General features: G+C 35.6%; 1 protein-coding gene across 7 annotated transcripts in view; it reads right to left on the reverse strand.

Annotated features, from left to right (window-relative positions):
• The window catches only part of LOC108145995 (protein encore), a 30,440-nt gene extending 13,524 nt beyond the window's left edge, over positions 1-16,916 (reverse strand). For 6 of the 7 annotated variants that reach the window (XM_041708456.1, XM_041708459.1, XM_041708455.1 and 3 more), the window contains exons 1-2: positions 16,680-16,916; positions 2,124-2,563 (exon numbers count right to left, since the gene is read on the reverse strand). In XM_041708456.1, coding sequence (XP_041564390.1) covers positions 2,124-2,540 — 417 coding nt within the window. In that variant the 5' untranslated portion in view covers positions 2,541-2,563; positions 16,680-16,916. Of the gene's footprint in view, positions 1-2,123; positions 2,564-2,952; positions 3,873-16,679 lie in introns of those variants that run through there. The other variant, XM_017271742.2, reaches the window with a different exon arrangement.
• Between the last annotated feature and the right edge of the window lie 218 nt (positions 16,917-17,134).

Consider the following 17,134-nt stretch of genomic DNA (forward strand, 5'->3'; position numbering starts at 1 on the left):
TTTACTAACAACAGGCAGGCGTTCAAATTCAATCCATGATGCAATTGCTGGCTCATTGAAATGTGAAAAAACAAACGGTCCACTCACACAGGAAAAACCGAAAAGGTTACCGGGGAGTTGACTCCGCCTGGTTGCCGTGTACCAAGCTTATAATATACGAAAAGACCCTTTACATATAGACATAGTATGGTATACTATACTCCAACCTACGAACGGGATTGCCTTTTGACATTTTTCGCGCGTTGAAGGACGGGACAGGACAGAAATCGGAGGATAAACGCAGCCAGGCGTTTAGTCTGTTGGCCAATCGTTCAAGTTTAGTCATCAGCACATTAATTTCGTGCCTTTGTTATTTGTTATTTGCTCGCCCCCCAATTGATTTTCTGCTTGATTTTCTTCAAGTCACTCAAGACGTGGCCAACAGGCTAAATTAACACTTGACGCTTCAATAAGTAGGTAAGGATTAGGAGTGTTTGGTATTAACAGCTTTGCTCTGAGTAATAGCAAAATACAAACCACCCTTATGTTGTTAAATTCATTTTGATTTTCTAGGTAATTTGGCATACTTAGTTAATAATAATTTGTTATATTTCTTATTTAATTAAACTAAATAACATAAATACAAACATACCAATTGTTGCTAGAAACTGACAACTACATTCATTTTATTACAGCCTTTTTATTAACTTTGAAAGTAAGCTAAGAATTTAATATTTATTTTAAATTTATTATATAAAATTATTTTATTTTAAAAACACATATTATAGTTTAAAATCTCTAAACGTTTAACAGCACTGAACATTTTTTTTAAACACATCCGATGGCCTTAAATCTTTAATAAATCAACTTAGTTACTAGTAACTTTTCGAATTTTTTGAATTTAAACTGTTAATAAGCTGCTTATGTTTTGAATACCCAGAAAACCCCTAATTCTCAAATTTTACACTTAAAAGAACGACTTTACTGGCCAGTAAATTTATAGCAACTGAAAAAAGAGAAAAACGTGTCCCCCAACCTTAGCAAATTTTCCAATTCTTCGAACTGGGCTTTCAAAGTGATTTCCAGGAATCTGGTACGCTCATTTAACTTTCAATGTGGGAAAAATCAATAAATCGACCTTGGAGCCACGCAGCAGCACCAAAATCACCAGCAGCTGGGTGTTGGGCTGTTTGGAGTGCGGGTGGGTAGTCAACCACTTCTATCGCCTGCCACATAAACAATGATTGACGATAAATCCTGCATGAGCAGTTAACCAAGGCAACCAAGGCAACCGAGCGAACGCGAACGACCCAATCCAATCCAAACCAAACCAAACCACCCACTCGACAACTCACACATAAACCTTGAACTCTGTTGGCAAAAAGCGTTTAGAACTGTCTGGGATTGTGGGGCAGCAAGAGAACTGCAGCAGGAGCAATCAGAAACACGTTTACCAATTGCAACACTTTGGCCATTCTGGGGTCGATTGGGGAATTTCCAGCAAATGTGATTCGCAGAACCCTAATCCCCCCTCAACTCCCCTATGTTTATATGCAACCTCCTTGGACTGCCAGTGACCTGACCCAGTTTATTAGACGTTTTTTGGGCGTGTATCCTTTGCTCGAGTTCAGTTCATGGCTGCACACGGCTGCACTTATGTGTGTGCATCCTGTGAGAGGAATTCGAGAGATGAGCTAGATTGCAACTATACTGGATGAGAGAGAGCTACAAACATCGAGAGCAAGGACGAAAAGAGAACCCACCTGACAGGACCTGACCTATTTAGGTCACCTCTATAACATCAGCATTTTATAATAACCTATTTTACTATCAAATATGTACAGCTTCTGGACATGCCTTCTATATACCACATTCTTTGAGAAGAATGTATAAAATACAAAGTATGTGGATACATAAAAAGATACATATAATAGCTTTCTATCAACAATGTAAATTTTTACAATCAAATTTCATGATCCTACGATTTTACGATAACTAAAACTATAAGCTATGAGACCTTTCTTGATCAGTTTAATAATTTAGATTCTTTTATATTTTATTAATTTAAGCTACGTGATTTATGACACCCATTTTCCAGCTTTTTTTAGGATAACTATTTGTTTTGGATAATGGATAATACTTACTCGTCTGTTGCCGAAGCTGTTCTGGCGTCCCAAGTTGGCAGATCCTGCCGTCTGGCACTCTTCGCCGCAGTTGTTGTTGATGCTGCTGCTGCTGCAGTTGCTCGAGATTGTTGCTACGGAAGTGGAGGATGTTGCTGATGCTGCTGCTGCTGCGACTGTTGATCCTGCTGCTGCGGAAGTGAGTGCTCCTGATCCTGCGACTACAGTGGATCCTGATCCACCTGATCCAGATCCCGTTCCCGATCCGGTTACTCCCACTCCGGATGAGTTAGTATTTGAGGCAACGGCGGCGTTGGCACTGGCACTGGCAACAACAACAACGGCAGCCGCAGCGGCCGCTGTTGAGGCAGAAGCGGCAGAGGATAAATTGGTTGGAATATTCGTAGCTAGGGCTACTTGAGATTTTGTGGAACTCATAATCACAGTTTATGTCAAGTGTACTGAAACAGAACAAGAAATCGCAAAACAAGTTAGTTGTTTAATTAATTACACTTGAAAGAAGCCTTTATTTAAATGTAGAAATTCAAAAAGTTTTCTATTATTTACGAAAACAAAACACTTTATATGAAATTGAAAAACTTTTCAATTGATATAGAACATACAACAGACATTGAATATTTAAAACAAGCCCGTCACTCAGAATATTATTAAAAAATAAAAATTCTTTGATAAAATATTAAAGGAAACATTAACAACTCTTTTGCACTTTTTAAGGAGAATAAATTATTTTAAAATCCATTGAAAATCAAATTCATTTTGTTTAGGTTTAAAAATAAGCTGTATTAGTATGTTAAAATAAATAAAATGTTTGTAAGCCCATGATGATTACCTCAATATGTGAGTTAGACTATTGCATTTTGTTTACACGGTTTTATGTAGCTCCAAAAATTTGTTAACAAATTTTCGTTTATGGTTAGTTTTGTCTTTTATTTTCTTGTTGTTGTCTGCGGCTCATAAGAATGTTTGCTTAGTTTTCTTTAATATATTTGTACGAATATTTAATGTTTTTTTTTGTATTGTTCTTTCAGAAATAAAAAATCATAGTTGTCGAAAAGTTTGCGGCAGTGCAGTTGAGAGAATTTTTCTTTCTATTAAAAAAGGTTGAACCAAAAAATCTCTGACGCTGTTGTTGTTTTCACTCGATTTGCTTTGGTTTTGTGCGACTAAGATTAGTTTACTTTTAGTTTAGTTTTTTTTATAAGATGCAAGGCTTAGTATTTGTAGATAAATAGTTATTGTATTGGATTTTCGTGGCAAAAAACTTTGCGAAGGGAGGAAAAATAAAACACTATTTTTGAGTATTTTTTTTCTCTTTTGTTATTGTGGTAATTGAGTTTTAAAACGTTTTGGTTGTTTGTTTGTTGTTTGTTTTTTTTAGAACGTTGTTTATCACATTTACACCATATCACCGAAAATCAGATGCTGCCTTTGCTTTTGCTTGGTCTATACACTTGCTCGATTTTCCCAGTTATTTTATTTAAAAATTAGTTCATTTATGCACTAAACACTTAAGTTGCTATTTCTATAATTAATTTATATATATATATATATGTATTGTATATTGTATAGTTAAAAATATTTTAGTTAAAGCTTTCTTTCTTTCTGGTTGTTTTGTGATTATTTCTCTCGCTGGTTTTTCCTTGTTTCTATTTGTTTATTGAGATATTTCCTTCTGGTTGTCTATATAGTTCAGGTTCTTTGAGGATTTCTTTGATTTCCTGTTGTTTCCTGTGGCACACATTTTACTATCTGCAAAAGTTGGAGCAAATTAAGTCCGATGGCTTTTCCCCAAGAGAAAACGCGCAGCCCAGAGAGAGAGAAGCCGAGAAGAGTAGAGAAATTGAGAAATCGAGAAATCGAGAGAATCCCTTCGCAAAACTGTGTATCCGTATCCGTGTGTATCACACACTCGTAGACAATATGACCTTGTTTACGATTTATTTTGATATTCAAAACTGCACGAACCAACAGCCAACCGAGAAAATGTCATGATGCGAATATTGCCCTCGGCACGATTAGAAGGGTGGTTACTTATTCGCCAGCCAGCTCTCTTTATCTCCTGGCGAATATCCTTATAAGGACACCCGACTGGTTCCCTTTTTCAGCGTAATTATCTGAAGTTTTTGATTGCCACAATTTATGGCAGTAGGTAGCTAATTTCGTTCACTTTTTTGTTCACGTATGAAAAGGGTTGTGAGTGTTGTACATATGTTCAAAAAAATGTCTAAAAATTTGATGTTTATCTGTCCAAGTTGAATGGACTTTGCATAAATTGCAGAAGTAAGTCGGTGTTTGCAATGGCAAGTAAAGGAATCTTGGGAAAGGGAACCCAATTTAGGTACCCATAGTTAAAAATTTCGATATAGAGTAAGGGCAACAGAAAGTTCCCAAGTAACAATAAAATAGACAAGCTGAAATTACAGCAACGTCTGTATATTAGAGAATTTTTAAAAATCTTTACGATAAACCTAAGTTCTTATAACTTATTGTTGTACAATTAAGTTAAAAACGAAAATTTTAAAAACTTTACGTGTTTGTAAACAATTTGTTTTATATAAACCAAAGAAATAAAAAAAGAGAAAAATTACAATAATAAGAACAAGAATAAGAATAAAGATAAGATTTCTTTCAAATACGTTTTATTTAAAATGGTTATCTAATTTGATTTAATAATATTTCTTTATATAAACTATGATTTCTTCGTTAAAAAATGTAGTTATAAATATAAATATACAATTTAAAAAAGTAAATTAAAAACTGGTTAATGGTAAGAGGAGAATTTAATGATTGACCATAAAGGCATTTTCAAAAAACCTTTGCCTTGTTGTAAATAGAAAATATGATCGATTTAAATATGCCTTTTGTTTTCCCCAGCACTTTCTTTGGCAAATACTTGTACGAAAAGCCCCAGAAAAGCAAGAAATGCTAATGCAAACAAGGCAAACGAGAGAATAGATGAATGAAGGTTTCAATGAAAGGCAACCCATCCCCTCTTCCGGCCAAAAACACCTGGCCAAATGCAAATGCCATGACAGTCGCAGTGAATCTTTTATTCTGGGAAATACCCGCGAAAAAGGCGAACCGAGTGGAAGCGAGAAAAAGCAAGAATTGCGAGATTTGGAGAATCGCAGATGGGGAAAGCAGGGGAAAAGCTGCAAAGTGGGCAGGTGACAGGAGATGACGTAGCCGCCTTAAAAAGAAACACGCATACGACGTGTGGCACACGACCAAAACGAATGTGAGGTGACGACGACGACATCGTCTTCGTTTCTGCACCGCCTTTTCCTTTGCCCTTTATTAATGCCTTTTTGGGTGGAAACGAGGCAAAGTTCGCCAACGAAATTTGGAACAAGAGTCGGAAAATTGCATTCGGGAGAGGAGTGTGGAGGTGGGGAATTGTGGGATGCATGTGGCACGGTATTACGACTTGGCCTTCCTGCTGTTTAGCTGTTTACAGCTGCTCACTTACTTACTCACTTACTCACCCACTCCCCCGCCCTATGACCCCGCCACCGCTCTCTTTCTTCGCCTATCGGCTTCTCCTTTTCATCGGCCATTCGCTCAAAGCGACAAACAAAAAAGCTTCCTCGTTGTTCGAGTACTAGGAAATGTGTTGCGGTTGTCTAGTCTGCGGAGAACCAAAATTCAAAGCGCCTGCGTGGGAGAATCCGAGGAAGAGAGCTAAAGAGCCTTTTGGAGAGTACACTCGAAAAAATCATAGCTACCAAAGTCAGCTTAAATTTTCTGAAGGTGGTCTATATCAATAAAAATTAGCTAATTTAATACAGGTTACCTACAACAATAAATAAATCCTATAATTTTATAAACAACGATTACTATAGGTATATTACAAATATTATGTCCCAAAACTTATTTTTAAAACAAAAGAAACATTTTTTTTCTAATCGCAGAACCCAAAAATAAAATTATTTTCCTTGTTTACAAATATTAATCACACATGACACCAACTTTTCTTGTAGATATTATGTTCCAAAACTTGTTTAAAAAATATAGAACAAATATTTTTTGTACGGAAGCACAAATGGGGCTTAAGAAACCACAATTTTTCGAAGTGTACCCATTAGAGAGAGCGTGGCGTGCCTGCACTTTAGAAGCTCTCGAGCAGGAAGTTGGCTGCGATGCACTCGCAAAGGCGTCGGAAAAAAGGAAATGGGAAATGGAAAATGAGGCAGCGAAAAAACCCCAAAAGCGCAAAGAAGAAGAGGACGAAATGGGGCGTGCATTTCCACCTAGAGCCCAACGTTTATATTTTTGTTGACAAGTCGATGATACATGGCAAACATGCATTTTTCAGCCTCTCTCACACGGAAAACTCTTACTAATTTGTACGCCAAAACGTCACCGAATTCAAAAAAGAATGAAAATTAAACGTACGAAATGAAAAACGAACCCGAGGAAAAGACCCGAAGTGTATTTGTATGTGTATGTGTGTGGGGAAAACGTGTACGACTGTGTATGTATAATACACCAAAAAGGCCACACAAAAAAATTGTCTTTAAACCAAATGAAAATTCTTCGCAACTCGAAAACATTTCTTTTTCGCTCACACATTTCTTTGCACTTTTTCTGCACATATATATTTTTAAACACTTTCGGCCCGGCAAAAAGGGGCTTCCTTTTCAGCTTTACATATATCCATGTACCACTCGCGATGTCTATAGTTTCACTAAGCAGATTTTTTATTTTATCTACGCGCGTGCCATTTGTATTTTTTTGTTGTTTTTTCCACTAGCGATTTCTTGCATGTTGTATTGAGAATCGAAGAAGAACCCCTACCAAAAAATAATCCATTCTCTCGCTCGATTTTTCCCTTCCTCTCGCTCACTTCCTCTCTCTTTTTGTTATTTTTGTATTTTTTCTTGAAAAACTAATTTTTCTCGGCACCAAAATTTTGCTTGCCTCCGCTCGTTTGCTTCATTGTGAAAAATGTATTTTTAAGCTGCTGCTGCTGCTCCTTCGCTTTTTCTATATAGATGTTGCTGCTGCTGCTGTGAATGTTGCTGCTAGTGTTGCTGCTGTGGATGTTGCTGCTGCTGCTGCTGCTGCTTTTTGTACGGATGACAATGACAACTTTGGCAACGGCTGCGACAAAAGCGACGACCGCTGGCGGACATTATGGGAACACGGCCGAATGGATACTGGGCCAATTCGCTTGCGAAAAGACTCTTTTTCTCTAAAATTTTCTCTCTATAGAATCTCTCGGCTAAAAAAAATCTCCTTGGTGCTTTTCCCCAGAAGGGTGGCAAAAACACAAGAAAAAAAAAACAGCGAGAAAAGAGAGCCCTGCGAGTGCGTAAAAGCTTCGTGGAAAACAGGTTAAAGCGTATGGGTCTCTCGCCCCCTCTCTTTTACTCTCTCTAGCCCCCTCTCTCTCACACTCTGGTAGCCCCCTCTCTCTCTATAGCTTCCCTACTATATAGTTCGCCCGGTGTCCCATGGCCCAGAGGCAAAATGCTTATTGGGGTGGCATTTGCCAGAGTCTCTCCTCTCGCGATTCACTCAAAGAAATGGTGGTTTTAATGGGAATAATAGATTGCACACAAAGTTTATAATTTAATAATTTAAAAATATGTATTTAACCCTTAAACAATTGTAAAAACTCTATTTTAGGTATATTCTTTTTGTAAATTTTTAAAGTTTTTGATTTTGTAAATAAAGTTTACCTATGATACCAAGAATTCTCTCAATAGTTCGCGTTTTACTTAAATACATTACTTTTTTGGTGGACTATCCATTAATTGCGCACCATTATTTTTTTTAATATCTACTTTACCTTTAAAACCCGTGGTAAAAACTTTAATTTGTTTTACTTATTTTATGATAAATAATAAAAGTCCAGTTTTTGACATGAAAAATTGGGACCTTTGTAATTATCGATACATGCTGCAAAATATGAATTGGAAATATTATTTAGATTTAATATATATATTATATTTTAGTTGCTCTCATATCATTATAGCCCATAATATTTCAATCAAGATGACAACTCATGAAGACAACTTTCAAATGATATCTTGAATTTTTTATGATAATGAATTGTGGCACATTTTTTTCTCAGTGCTCTCATCTACTCCTTCTTGCTGCTGCTCCTGGTAGCTATTGTTGTTGTTTTTATTGTCCTTCCTAACAGTGCGTTTGTATGCGTGTGTGCTGCGTACCGAGTGCAGTTGTTGTAGTCCTTCTGGTTACTGGGCATCCCAACCTTTATGCTTTTTTTCTGTGTGTTTTCCTATATATCCCTATATCCATGAGCTTGGTTCTGTGGCTTCACTTCCTAGCAGGCCACAAAAGGACCTTGGACATGTGAACATAAGTGCGTGAGAGGGAAAGGGAAGGGGAGAGAGAGAAAGAGTCCTGGAGAAAGAGGGAGAGCGAACCAAACAGGAATGTTTATGGCACAAAAACAACAAAACTTCACAGAAGTCGATGATGTTTTTTATGCTCTACCTGGAAATCGAATTCAATTTTAATTGAATGTAAATCTAAATCCGGAATTCGAACACAATTTTAATCAAATTGTTTATGCAAACGCCAGCAGATAGACGAATGGAAATAGTTTTAATATAGCAATAACATATCAGAAAGAGGCCCTTTGGACTAAAGAATATCCTTTTCAGCTTACACAAATAGTAACCAAATAGTTTTGAATAAGAAATTTCTACAAATTGTACATTTCTAGGAAGAGTATTGTTTCCAAGTCCATCAATTTTTTTATTTAGGTAACCATATATAGTAGATTTGTAGCCAAGTATAAGCACATATCTACCACTTAAAAAATATTCACATAAATCATCATATACGCTATATCCGAACGTAAAACTTTTCCAATTCAATTACCCTCGCAAATCACTGGCAAATTGACCAAAAAAGTGTCCATCAATTGAAGCTTCCTCCGTCTCCATTTTATTGCCTTTATCCTTCTCTTTTTCGCTTGCAAATCTGTCAATTTAGAGACTGAAATTGCATTTGATTCCTGACGGGATACGCCAGTTATTTTATTTGCCTCCGACCCATCTCTTTTCTACCCCGATGATGAGTGCATTCATCATTTGAGTGGGCAATAAAAAAGCTTTTAGAATCTCGTTGCTTAAGGGGGCAACAAAGAATAAATTGGAGGGAGAAATGTTGGGATAAGGAGGCGAACAGGACAGTTTTTGCATTGTTCCTCACAATAATGATGACCAGAGGTATAATATTCATTTCTCTTCCGTCAAAGTACATAGGTTTAAATATTGGTGGGAGATCGTATCAATTTAAGACGTTAATGAGTAAACAATTCATTTTTTAAATATTTATAGCACAATTCTATAAAGAGTTATATGATAAAACAAAAAATCATTGAATACATTATGGAATCACTTAATTTAATTTCAAATTTTTTAAAATCATATTTTTTTAGATTTAAAGAAGTTTAAAATCGATCAACCATTATAGAAATAGAGGGAAATAAAATAAAATCATTTATTTAAGTTTCAAACATTTACAATTATTTAATATATTTTAAATGATTTATGTTCAAGTAGTTTTACAACACATTTTGACATTTATTAATAGCAAGGCAATTTTCTAAGGCCATTTAGTTTAAATGTGTTTTTGTAAGAACATAAAAATAGCTAATGTGCATTTAATTCAAGACATGTTGAGATATTATATAAAATTACTTTTATGATACACAATAAAACACAATTTTGTACAAACTTTTGTATAGTGAACTATTTAAACAATTAAGTATGTCGTTTTAAGTTAGGTATTTTAATTTGAAATAAATGCCATTTTAAACTATTTGAATTATATAAATTATACAAACTGTTAACAAAAGGCCAACTAAATAAACCATATATTTTTTGCAATTAATTAAAGCTCTTTCTTGTGCATTGTGGTGTGCATCCCGCAACTTTCGGGATGAAAGTCAGGTGAAGCGTGTCCTAGATTCCACTACAACCACAAAAGCAAACTAACCCATACAAACACAAACACTCATAGGGATTCCAACCCCGAAGTATGCAACATAATTTTAGTGCAAACAACGCAATAAGCTCGACTTTTTCTCTGGCGTGGGACCTTGAAATCAATTTAAGTTTTTATCTCGTTCTGGCTGCATATGCGCCCTATGCACCCTCTTGCTCTGGCAAATTGCAAAATAATTTCCATCGATTAGCCAATTGAGTCCTGAGAATTCCATCATCTCTCTCTTTCCCGGTTTAATAGTCTCAAAGGAATTTTTTGTCGCCTTTTTTTTATCATCTGGGGGATGTCAAATGCGCTTCCCCAAATGCGTCGTAATAAGTAATTTATGCAAAATGCTGGGAATACCGGAAATGAAATTGAAATCGAACGAGGAACGGGTGGCAAAGGAACAGATAGAAAGAGAGGGAGAGAGAAAAGAGGACGAGACTGTTGCTTCTGTCTCTCTTTCTCCCCCTTCGCATAATGTAATTGCATATTCGTGAATGTCGCGCCTTTCGCCTGTAATTACGAAATCTTATTTGGGTCAAACACCGAGAGATAGCTTTCTAGAGAAAGAGAGGGGGCTACAAGAAACGAAAGAGAGGGCTATATGGTTAGAAAAAGAGAGGTTTATACCGCTCAGAAAGAGAGAGGGTCCGCGAGCTTAAGCTCGTTGCACGTGTGAGCTTAAAAGCGCATCCCATTTCGAGGCCAAGTGCCGAGTGCGAGGATACGAGAATACGAGACTGCGAGGATTCGAGGACTCGAGGATACTGCCAGCATCCGTCTGTCACTTCCGCAGCCTGCTGCAGTACCCAAAAGGGCTGGGTGCTTTTTTTTTGGGGGAGGAGAGGTCACCGGGACAGCGGGCGGTGTCCAGTGGGTGTGGTCTGCGTTGGCCCAGTTTAGATGGCCCACAGGGCAGAGTTATGCAGATGCAGCTGCACTGATTTCCTGCTGGAAATTCAATCTAAATGAGAAGATCCCTGTTAACTTAAGTGCACAGCTTTTTAGCAATAATGCTAATAGAAAACTTAATAGCAGGAAATTCAACTTTTTAATTCTTGTTTCAATGGAGTCACATATTGTATAATGTAGATTTTTATTGGGTTATGAATACCAGACCACTTGTTTAATTATTTAGTTACTTAAAACTTTTATACAGACAAGAAGGCCGAAAGGCCAAATACAAAAGTAAATAACAGGAAATAAAATTTCTTAGTTTTTATCTTAATAAAGTTATGAATTTAAGACAACATGTTATACTTTAAAAACAAACCTACAGATATATCAAAATAAAGGCCTAAACATTAAACTAAATAACCGGAATTAAACTTCTCACTTTTCTTATTCTTAAAAAAATAAACTATCTGGTCCTTAAAACCTTTATAAAAAAAAGTACGTATAAGGTTAGTACAATATAAATTTATCAAAACCAATTGCTAATTTATGAATCACAATTGAAAAACGTACATTATTTCTTATTGAATGAGTATTTACCTAAAATGGTCAAAGTAAACTCAATCTAAGCTTTTTAAAAGCAACCCAGAGAATTCAATAATAGCACCCAGATTACTCTTTAGTTTCTCAGAGATTTTCGCACTAAAGGATGTCAGGGCAGAGCAGAGATGGCCATTAAAGCCTTTTGTGACGATCCTGGTGGGGATATTAAGCAAGCAAATCTAATCTAATTAGCCGGCAAATGTCAAAGCAGAGTTAACTCTTGCCCGGGTATCCATCCGTCCACTTTGGACCCCCTTAACCCTCTGTCACTGTAGTCACCTGTTTAACACCTCGACAACTGACTGCTGTACACCCCCGCCGATTCGTTTTATGTCGCAATTAAAATGCTAAATGCTTTACGACATCGCCCATGGGGGTCCTTTAATTAATTTGCCTGCGACAATGACTGTCTCGTGTCCTGACGACCATGAAAGGTGTTAACAACGAAGCGCCTGGCCAAGAAAGGAGGTGAAAGCAGGCTGGCAAGGACACCACCTCACCATCGCCTCCTTTCACTTGACCCAGACGGAAAAAAGTCAAGACAAACGGATGGAATGATGGCGCCCAGAGAAGTCTTCATTTAGGAGCCTCCTCCGACCTTCTAAACCCGCCAAAACCTAAGCCCCTCCCCTTCTCAAGCCTGATTATGCCACACTGATAAAAAATAATGGAAAAATGGAATAATAAGAACAAAACTCTGGCTACTGAATTAAAAATATTTAATTTATAATTAAACCAAAAATAAAACCATAATATTAATTATTTAAGTTGTATCTAGTTTACCCTTAGATTCAGTTTTAAGATTTTAAAATCCATTCTGAAATATTGAAATGATTAAATAAAAAAATATTTCATTTTCCGAATTTAAAATAACAAAAAACCAGCTTGAAATGAAAATTAAAGTAATAAATATTTAAATTAAGTTTAAACTCTTCATTTACATAATTTTTGTTTTCAGTGTATTTAGTAAGATTTTATGGGTGATTTATCATACTAACAAAAAAAAATTTCCACCGGGTGCACAAATACACAAGTAATAACTTACCTAAATAAAAAATAGTAAATGACTTTACAATAGCTAAACAAAAAATTTTATTTCTCTTATCTTACAAATAAGTTGCTGTAAAATTCAAAAGAATTCTTTCTATAACTACACAATTGTATCTTAATTTTAAATGAATTAGGAATGACACACATAAATTCATTTTACTCCTTCTGTTATTAAGCAAACAATCCTGAGCATTTAAAATTTCAAAATCATCTGAAACTTTCCCAGCATTTCTCTGCTCTTTTTTAGCTGACACACGGCCAAAACTTTTAAGGCCACGTTAAGCAACCTTTTGAGTTCTGCGACACATAGCGCAATAAGCCGAGCTAAGCAGAAAAAGCAAACCAAAAGGCTTCAGACTAGCACATGTCCTACAGCATTCTTTTCGATCAGAAAAATATTAAAAGGAATAGCAGGAAGGCTAGACTTCAAGTCTCTTTAATCATTCATTTGGCGTATGAAACATGCCAGTTGCATAGAGAAAAGGGCACTTGGGAGCCAACATTTGGGGCCACTTGATTGTTGTCTCCAGGTTTTCCCCGGCTTCACTGCCACCTGCGGGAATTATGAAATATGCAAAAAGCATATGCACGGGCCTAGGGGCACCACCCGTCCAACCCATCATCCAAACACCACCCATCCACCTCCTAGGATCCGCTTTTGCGGGACTAGAATTCGCTTGGCATCGCAAATTTGTCTGTAAAGTCTAAAGAGGAAGGCGGGAGGGAAAATGTGGGTTGAAAAGATGGGCTGTGTTGGGCTTAAATTAAAATCAAAAACAAAACTGGCGTAACCGATGTGATGTGATGTGATGTGTCTGCTCTTATCACAGGCGATTATTCATAAGGTGCAGCAAAAGGAAATACAGACGAGCTTCGTTAGCAATAACTAACTTAAAAAATAGTAGTAAATTATTTTAAAGTTATTTTAAAAAAAATTACTTTAATTACTTTTAAAAATTTCTTATACCAAAGCCAGCCACACTACAAAATTTTTACACTGATAAAAAACTAAATATTTATTGTCTAAAATAGCTTTTTAAAAAACTACTATTTTAATAAAGACATGGTATAAATCCATTCTTATGGCTATTTATTATATAAGGGAGTAGACAATAAAGTATATTTATTTTATTAAAAAAAAAATACAGAATAAACTTAACATATACATAAGTTTCTGTGTTTTCTTTGTCAAATAAATATTAAAAAATATGTATTTAAATTATATTAAAAACTAAATCATATACAAAATGTAATATTATTTATAAAAAGCATTTAAAATTTATTAAAAATTTTGACGTTGTCAAGTTAATCATTAATTATTATGGAAACTTTAAACAAGCTTTCATATTAAGGAATAAAAACAAATTGTCTAGCTTGTAAAAATATTTAACTTTTTTTATAACAGTGAAAATTGAAACTCTAGTAACTAAATTATCATTTAATTTTTTCCCAAATATTTTATATTCAACTGGCAGGAGTTGGCCTATCTAAGAAGCGAAATGTCAAATCAAAAGATTTGCGGCTGCCAGAATGTGTTAGAAAATTTAAATAAAATAGCATCCGATAGCAAGTGGCATGAGCAAAGGCAATAAATTAATTTACACAAATTCTCAAGATTCTCGGATGAAAAATGCTTCGGTTTCGCGAGTTTATATGCAGTAAGATTTTCCTTCAATCTTTGCTTTTGTTTTTTTCCTTGTGTAATGACTGCGAATCGGACGGGCGAAGCGAATCGGAGCGCAACAACAATCGACTAACTAAGTAGCAGCAGCAACTGCACGAACAACAACTAATACATTGTGTTTCGACGACGACATTTCGTTTATAGCATCAGCCAAGATATATCATCATCATCCAAAGGCATCGTCACCCAACAAAAACCTCATCATCGAATGCAAACAAACAAATAAAATAATAAACAGAGAAGAACACAAAACAGCGACGTTTAAGTATCAAATCGATGCAAATAAATATACAGTTAACACTAGCATTGAAGAACTATTAAATGCAGTCATGACATGTGTGGAATATATCAATCATAATAAATTTAAATATTGAGCTTATGGAAAGATGCAACGAAAGTTTGGTAAAACGAACTCCTTTTTATACAAACAATATGTTAGCTATAACTTTTAATCGAATATCCAAATATAATAACAAACAGAGAAAAACACAAAATTCAATTATCAAATTAATGCATGTGTATACATAGTTAACACACACATTGAAGAAATACTAAATGCAGCCAAGTGTGGAATTTATCAGTCTTCACTTAAAACTATAATTAAATTTAAAATTGAGTATGAAAATTGCAATGTTCTGAAATCTCTAAGCCTTGAACAGCTTCACAAATATGTTGTTCCTAAAGATGTAAAACGGACAAGCTCTTATTTGTATCCAAAACTTTAAAGTTTAGAAGTCATTTATTTAGAATTTATTTTCTTTTAATTTCTAAAGCGGCACTGTGTGCTGAATTTATAAAGATTACAACAACAAAAATTCTTAAGTAAAGTACAAAGTAAAGTAGTCATTCTTTTTGCCCGGGTCCGTGGTTTTCGGGAGAGGGAACAAACAAGCCATACGATGTAAGAGAATTGGAGACAAATGAGAGATATACCAAGATGATATAGCCAGTCTGGTCGGATGATTCGCAAAATAGATTTTCAATAAAACCCACTCGAAAACGCCGACAATGGCGGACGCAGGCCAAAGAGCCATTTCGAATCTATTTTAAACACAAACAAAAGCATTCTCTATAAATCGAGCAAATGCAAAGAGGAAGAAACTTACAGAAACTGTAGGCTAGAATGCGATATATGTCACCAGAAGTTTTGCGCTCTAATCGAACTGGAAGTAGTTAAATGTATAGAAAATTCGGTAGTTGTTAGAGATTGCTGGTCTTTTATCCAGATGTACCCGTGGTTGGTGAAGTTTAGGAGACTATTTAAAATACCAATGATTAAACTCCATACAATCCCTAAGCCCATCTACATTTTTTTTTTTAATATCTATTTTGCTATTGCACTAAAATATAACATTCCATTCTTTAAAATATTCTGTAAGTCTAATCCTTAGCAAGTGGTTCAAGTTTAGGTGTACCATTACTAGAGGATAGAAAAATACAATTTTTGTACGAGTTTTCTATTTTTTTTTTTTTAAATAGTAATACGCAATCCTTTGCTATAAGTCGGGTATTATAAAAGTTAAGTTTTTAAGTTTTTACTACTCGAGGAGACAGTTTCATGTTTTTCAGATATATAAATTCGATAATATTGGTACAAACCGGGCTTCGCTTAGTTTTAAACAGATAAAGTTCAAAAATGCTTTCTGGTATAGTGATATGAAATTCTTAGCTATAAATTCGATTGTTCCCAGTTTTATAAAGACCAAGTCCATAAAATCCTGGTATTAGCTATGGTATAGCATTTTGAATGCCCGGGAAACACCCCTACTTAATATAGGACTACAAAATCTGCTAGCTGTCCTCTTCCTCATAGTATGTTAATACCAGGCCCATGGAATCTTAGTATTACCTATCCTAGTATTAACTATAGCTTTTTTGAAACCCGGGAAATATCTGGTATAGTGAAACAATATTCCAACTCGGATTTTCCTCACTTTGACAAAGAAGACCAAGTTCACGAAATTCTTGTATTAGCGATGCTCAAAATGCACCAAAGAGTGTATTCCGCGTAACAAAGATCGCCAAGAATCCCAACCAAACAGCTCCAATTAGACACACACAGCTCGGAATCAGATAACGGGGCCTTCCCGGCTGCACCACTATATAGATATAGAGTATATAATTTATAGAGTGGGTGATACACATACATCTGCATGTGCATGCCCATGTGTTTGTGTGTATATACTGCAATCCAAAATGCAACCGCAGCCGGCGCTCCAGAATCCGATAATATTGCAATTGCGAATTGCAGCGAAATCAATTGTTTGCATTAACCTTTGATTTTTCCCCGGCGATTATCGAAAATTCATAATTTGTACGAGTTTCCTGGAAATTTCCCTTATAAAACTCACCATTTTCAGTTCTGCTGGCCATTTCAAGACGTCGTTGTTGTTTTTGCTTTTTCTTTGCTTTGCTCTCCGTTTGTCTTTTGCTCCGCTTTTCCGGGTTTCCCGAGGGGGCGAGGCAATCTGCGGGGGCGGCACTGCAATTTTTTGGATGTTTTTCGCGGTGTTTCAGTTTGTTTAGGTTGTTTAGGCCTTTGTGGCACGCATTTTCTCGCGGCCCTATAACATATATAACAAAGAGGTGGGGGAAAATCGATAACAACATCGTTGTCATCGATGTTTTCTATAGGTCGGGGATATCGGTGTTAGGCAGTTCATCGCCGATATTAATTTCCAACGAAGTTCCATTTCTAAGAAATATTAAACTTCACATTAAAAATAACGAAATGAACTGCCGAGAAATATAAAAACACAATTGATGATTATTTCAAACAAAAAAGGTATTTAGTATCTGTATACAA

This window comes from Drosophila elegans, unplaced genomic scaffold (genome assembly GCF_018152505.1).
Source record: "Drosophila elegans isolate 14027-0461.03 unplaced genomic scaffold, ASM1815250v1 contig_208, whole genome shotgun sequence".
Classification (NCBI taxonomy): Eukaryota; Metazoa; Arthropoda; class Insecta; order Diptera; family Drosophilidae; genus Drosophila; species Drosophila elegans.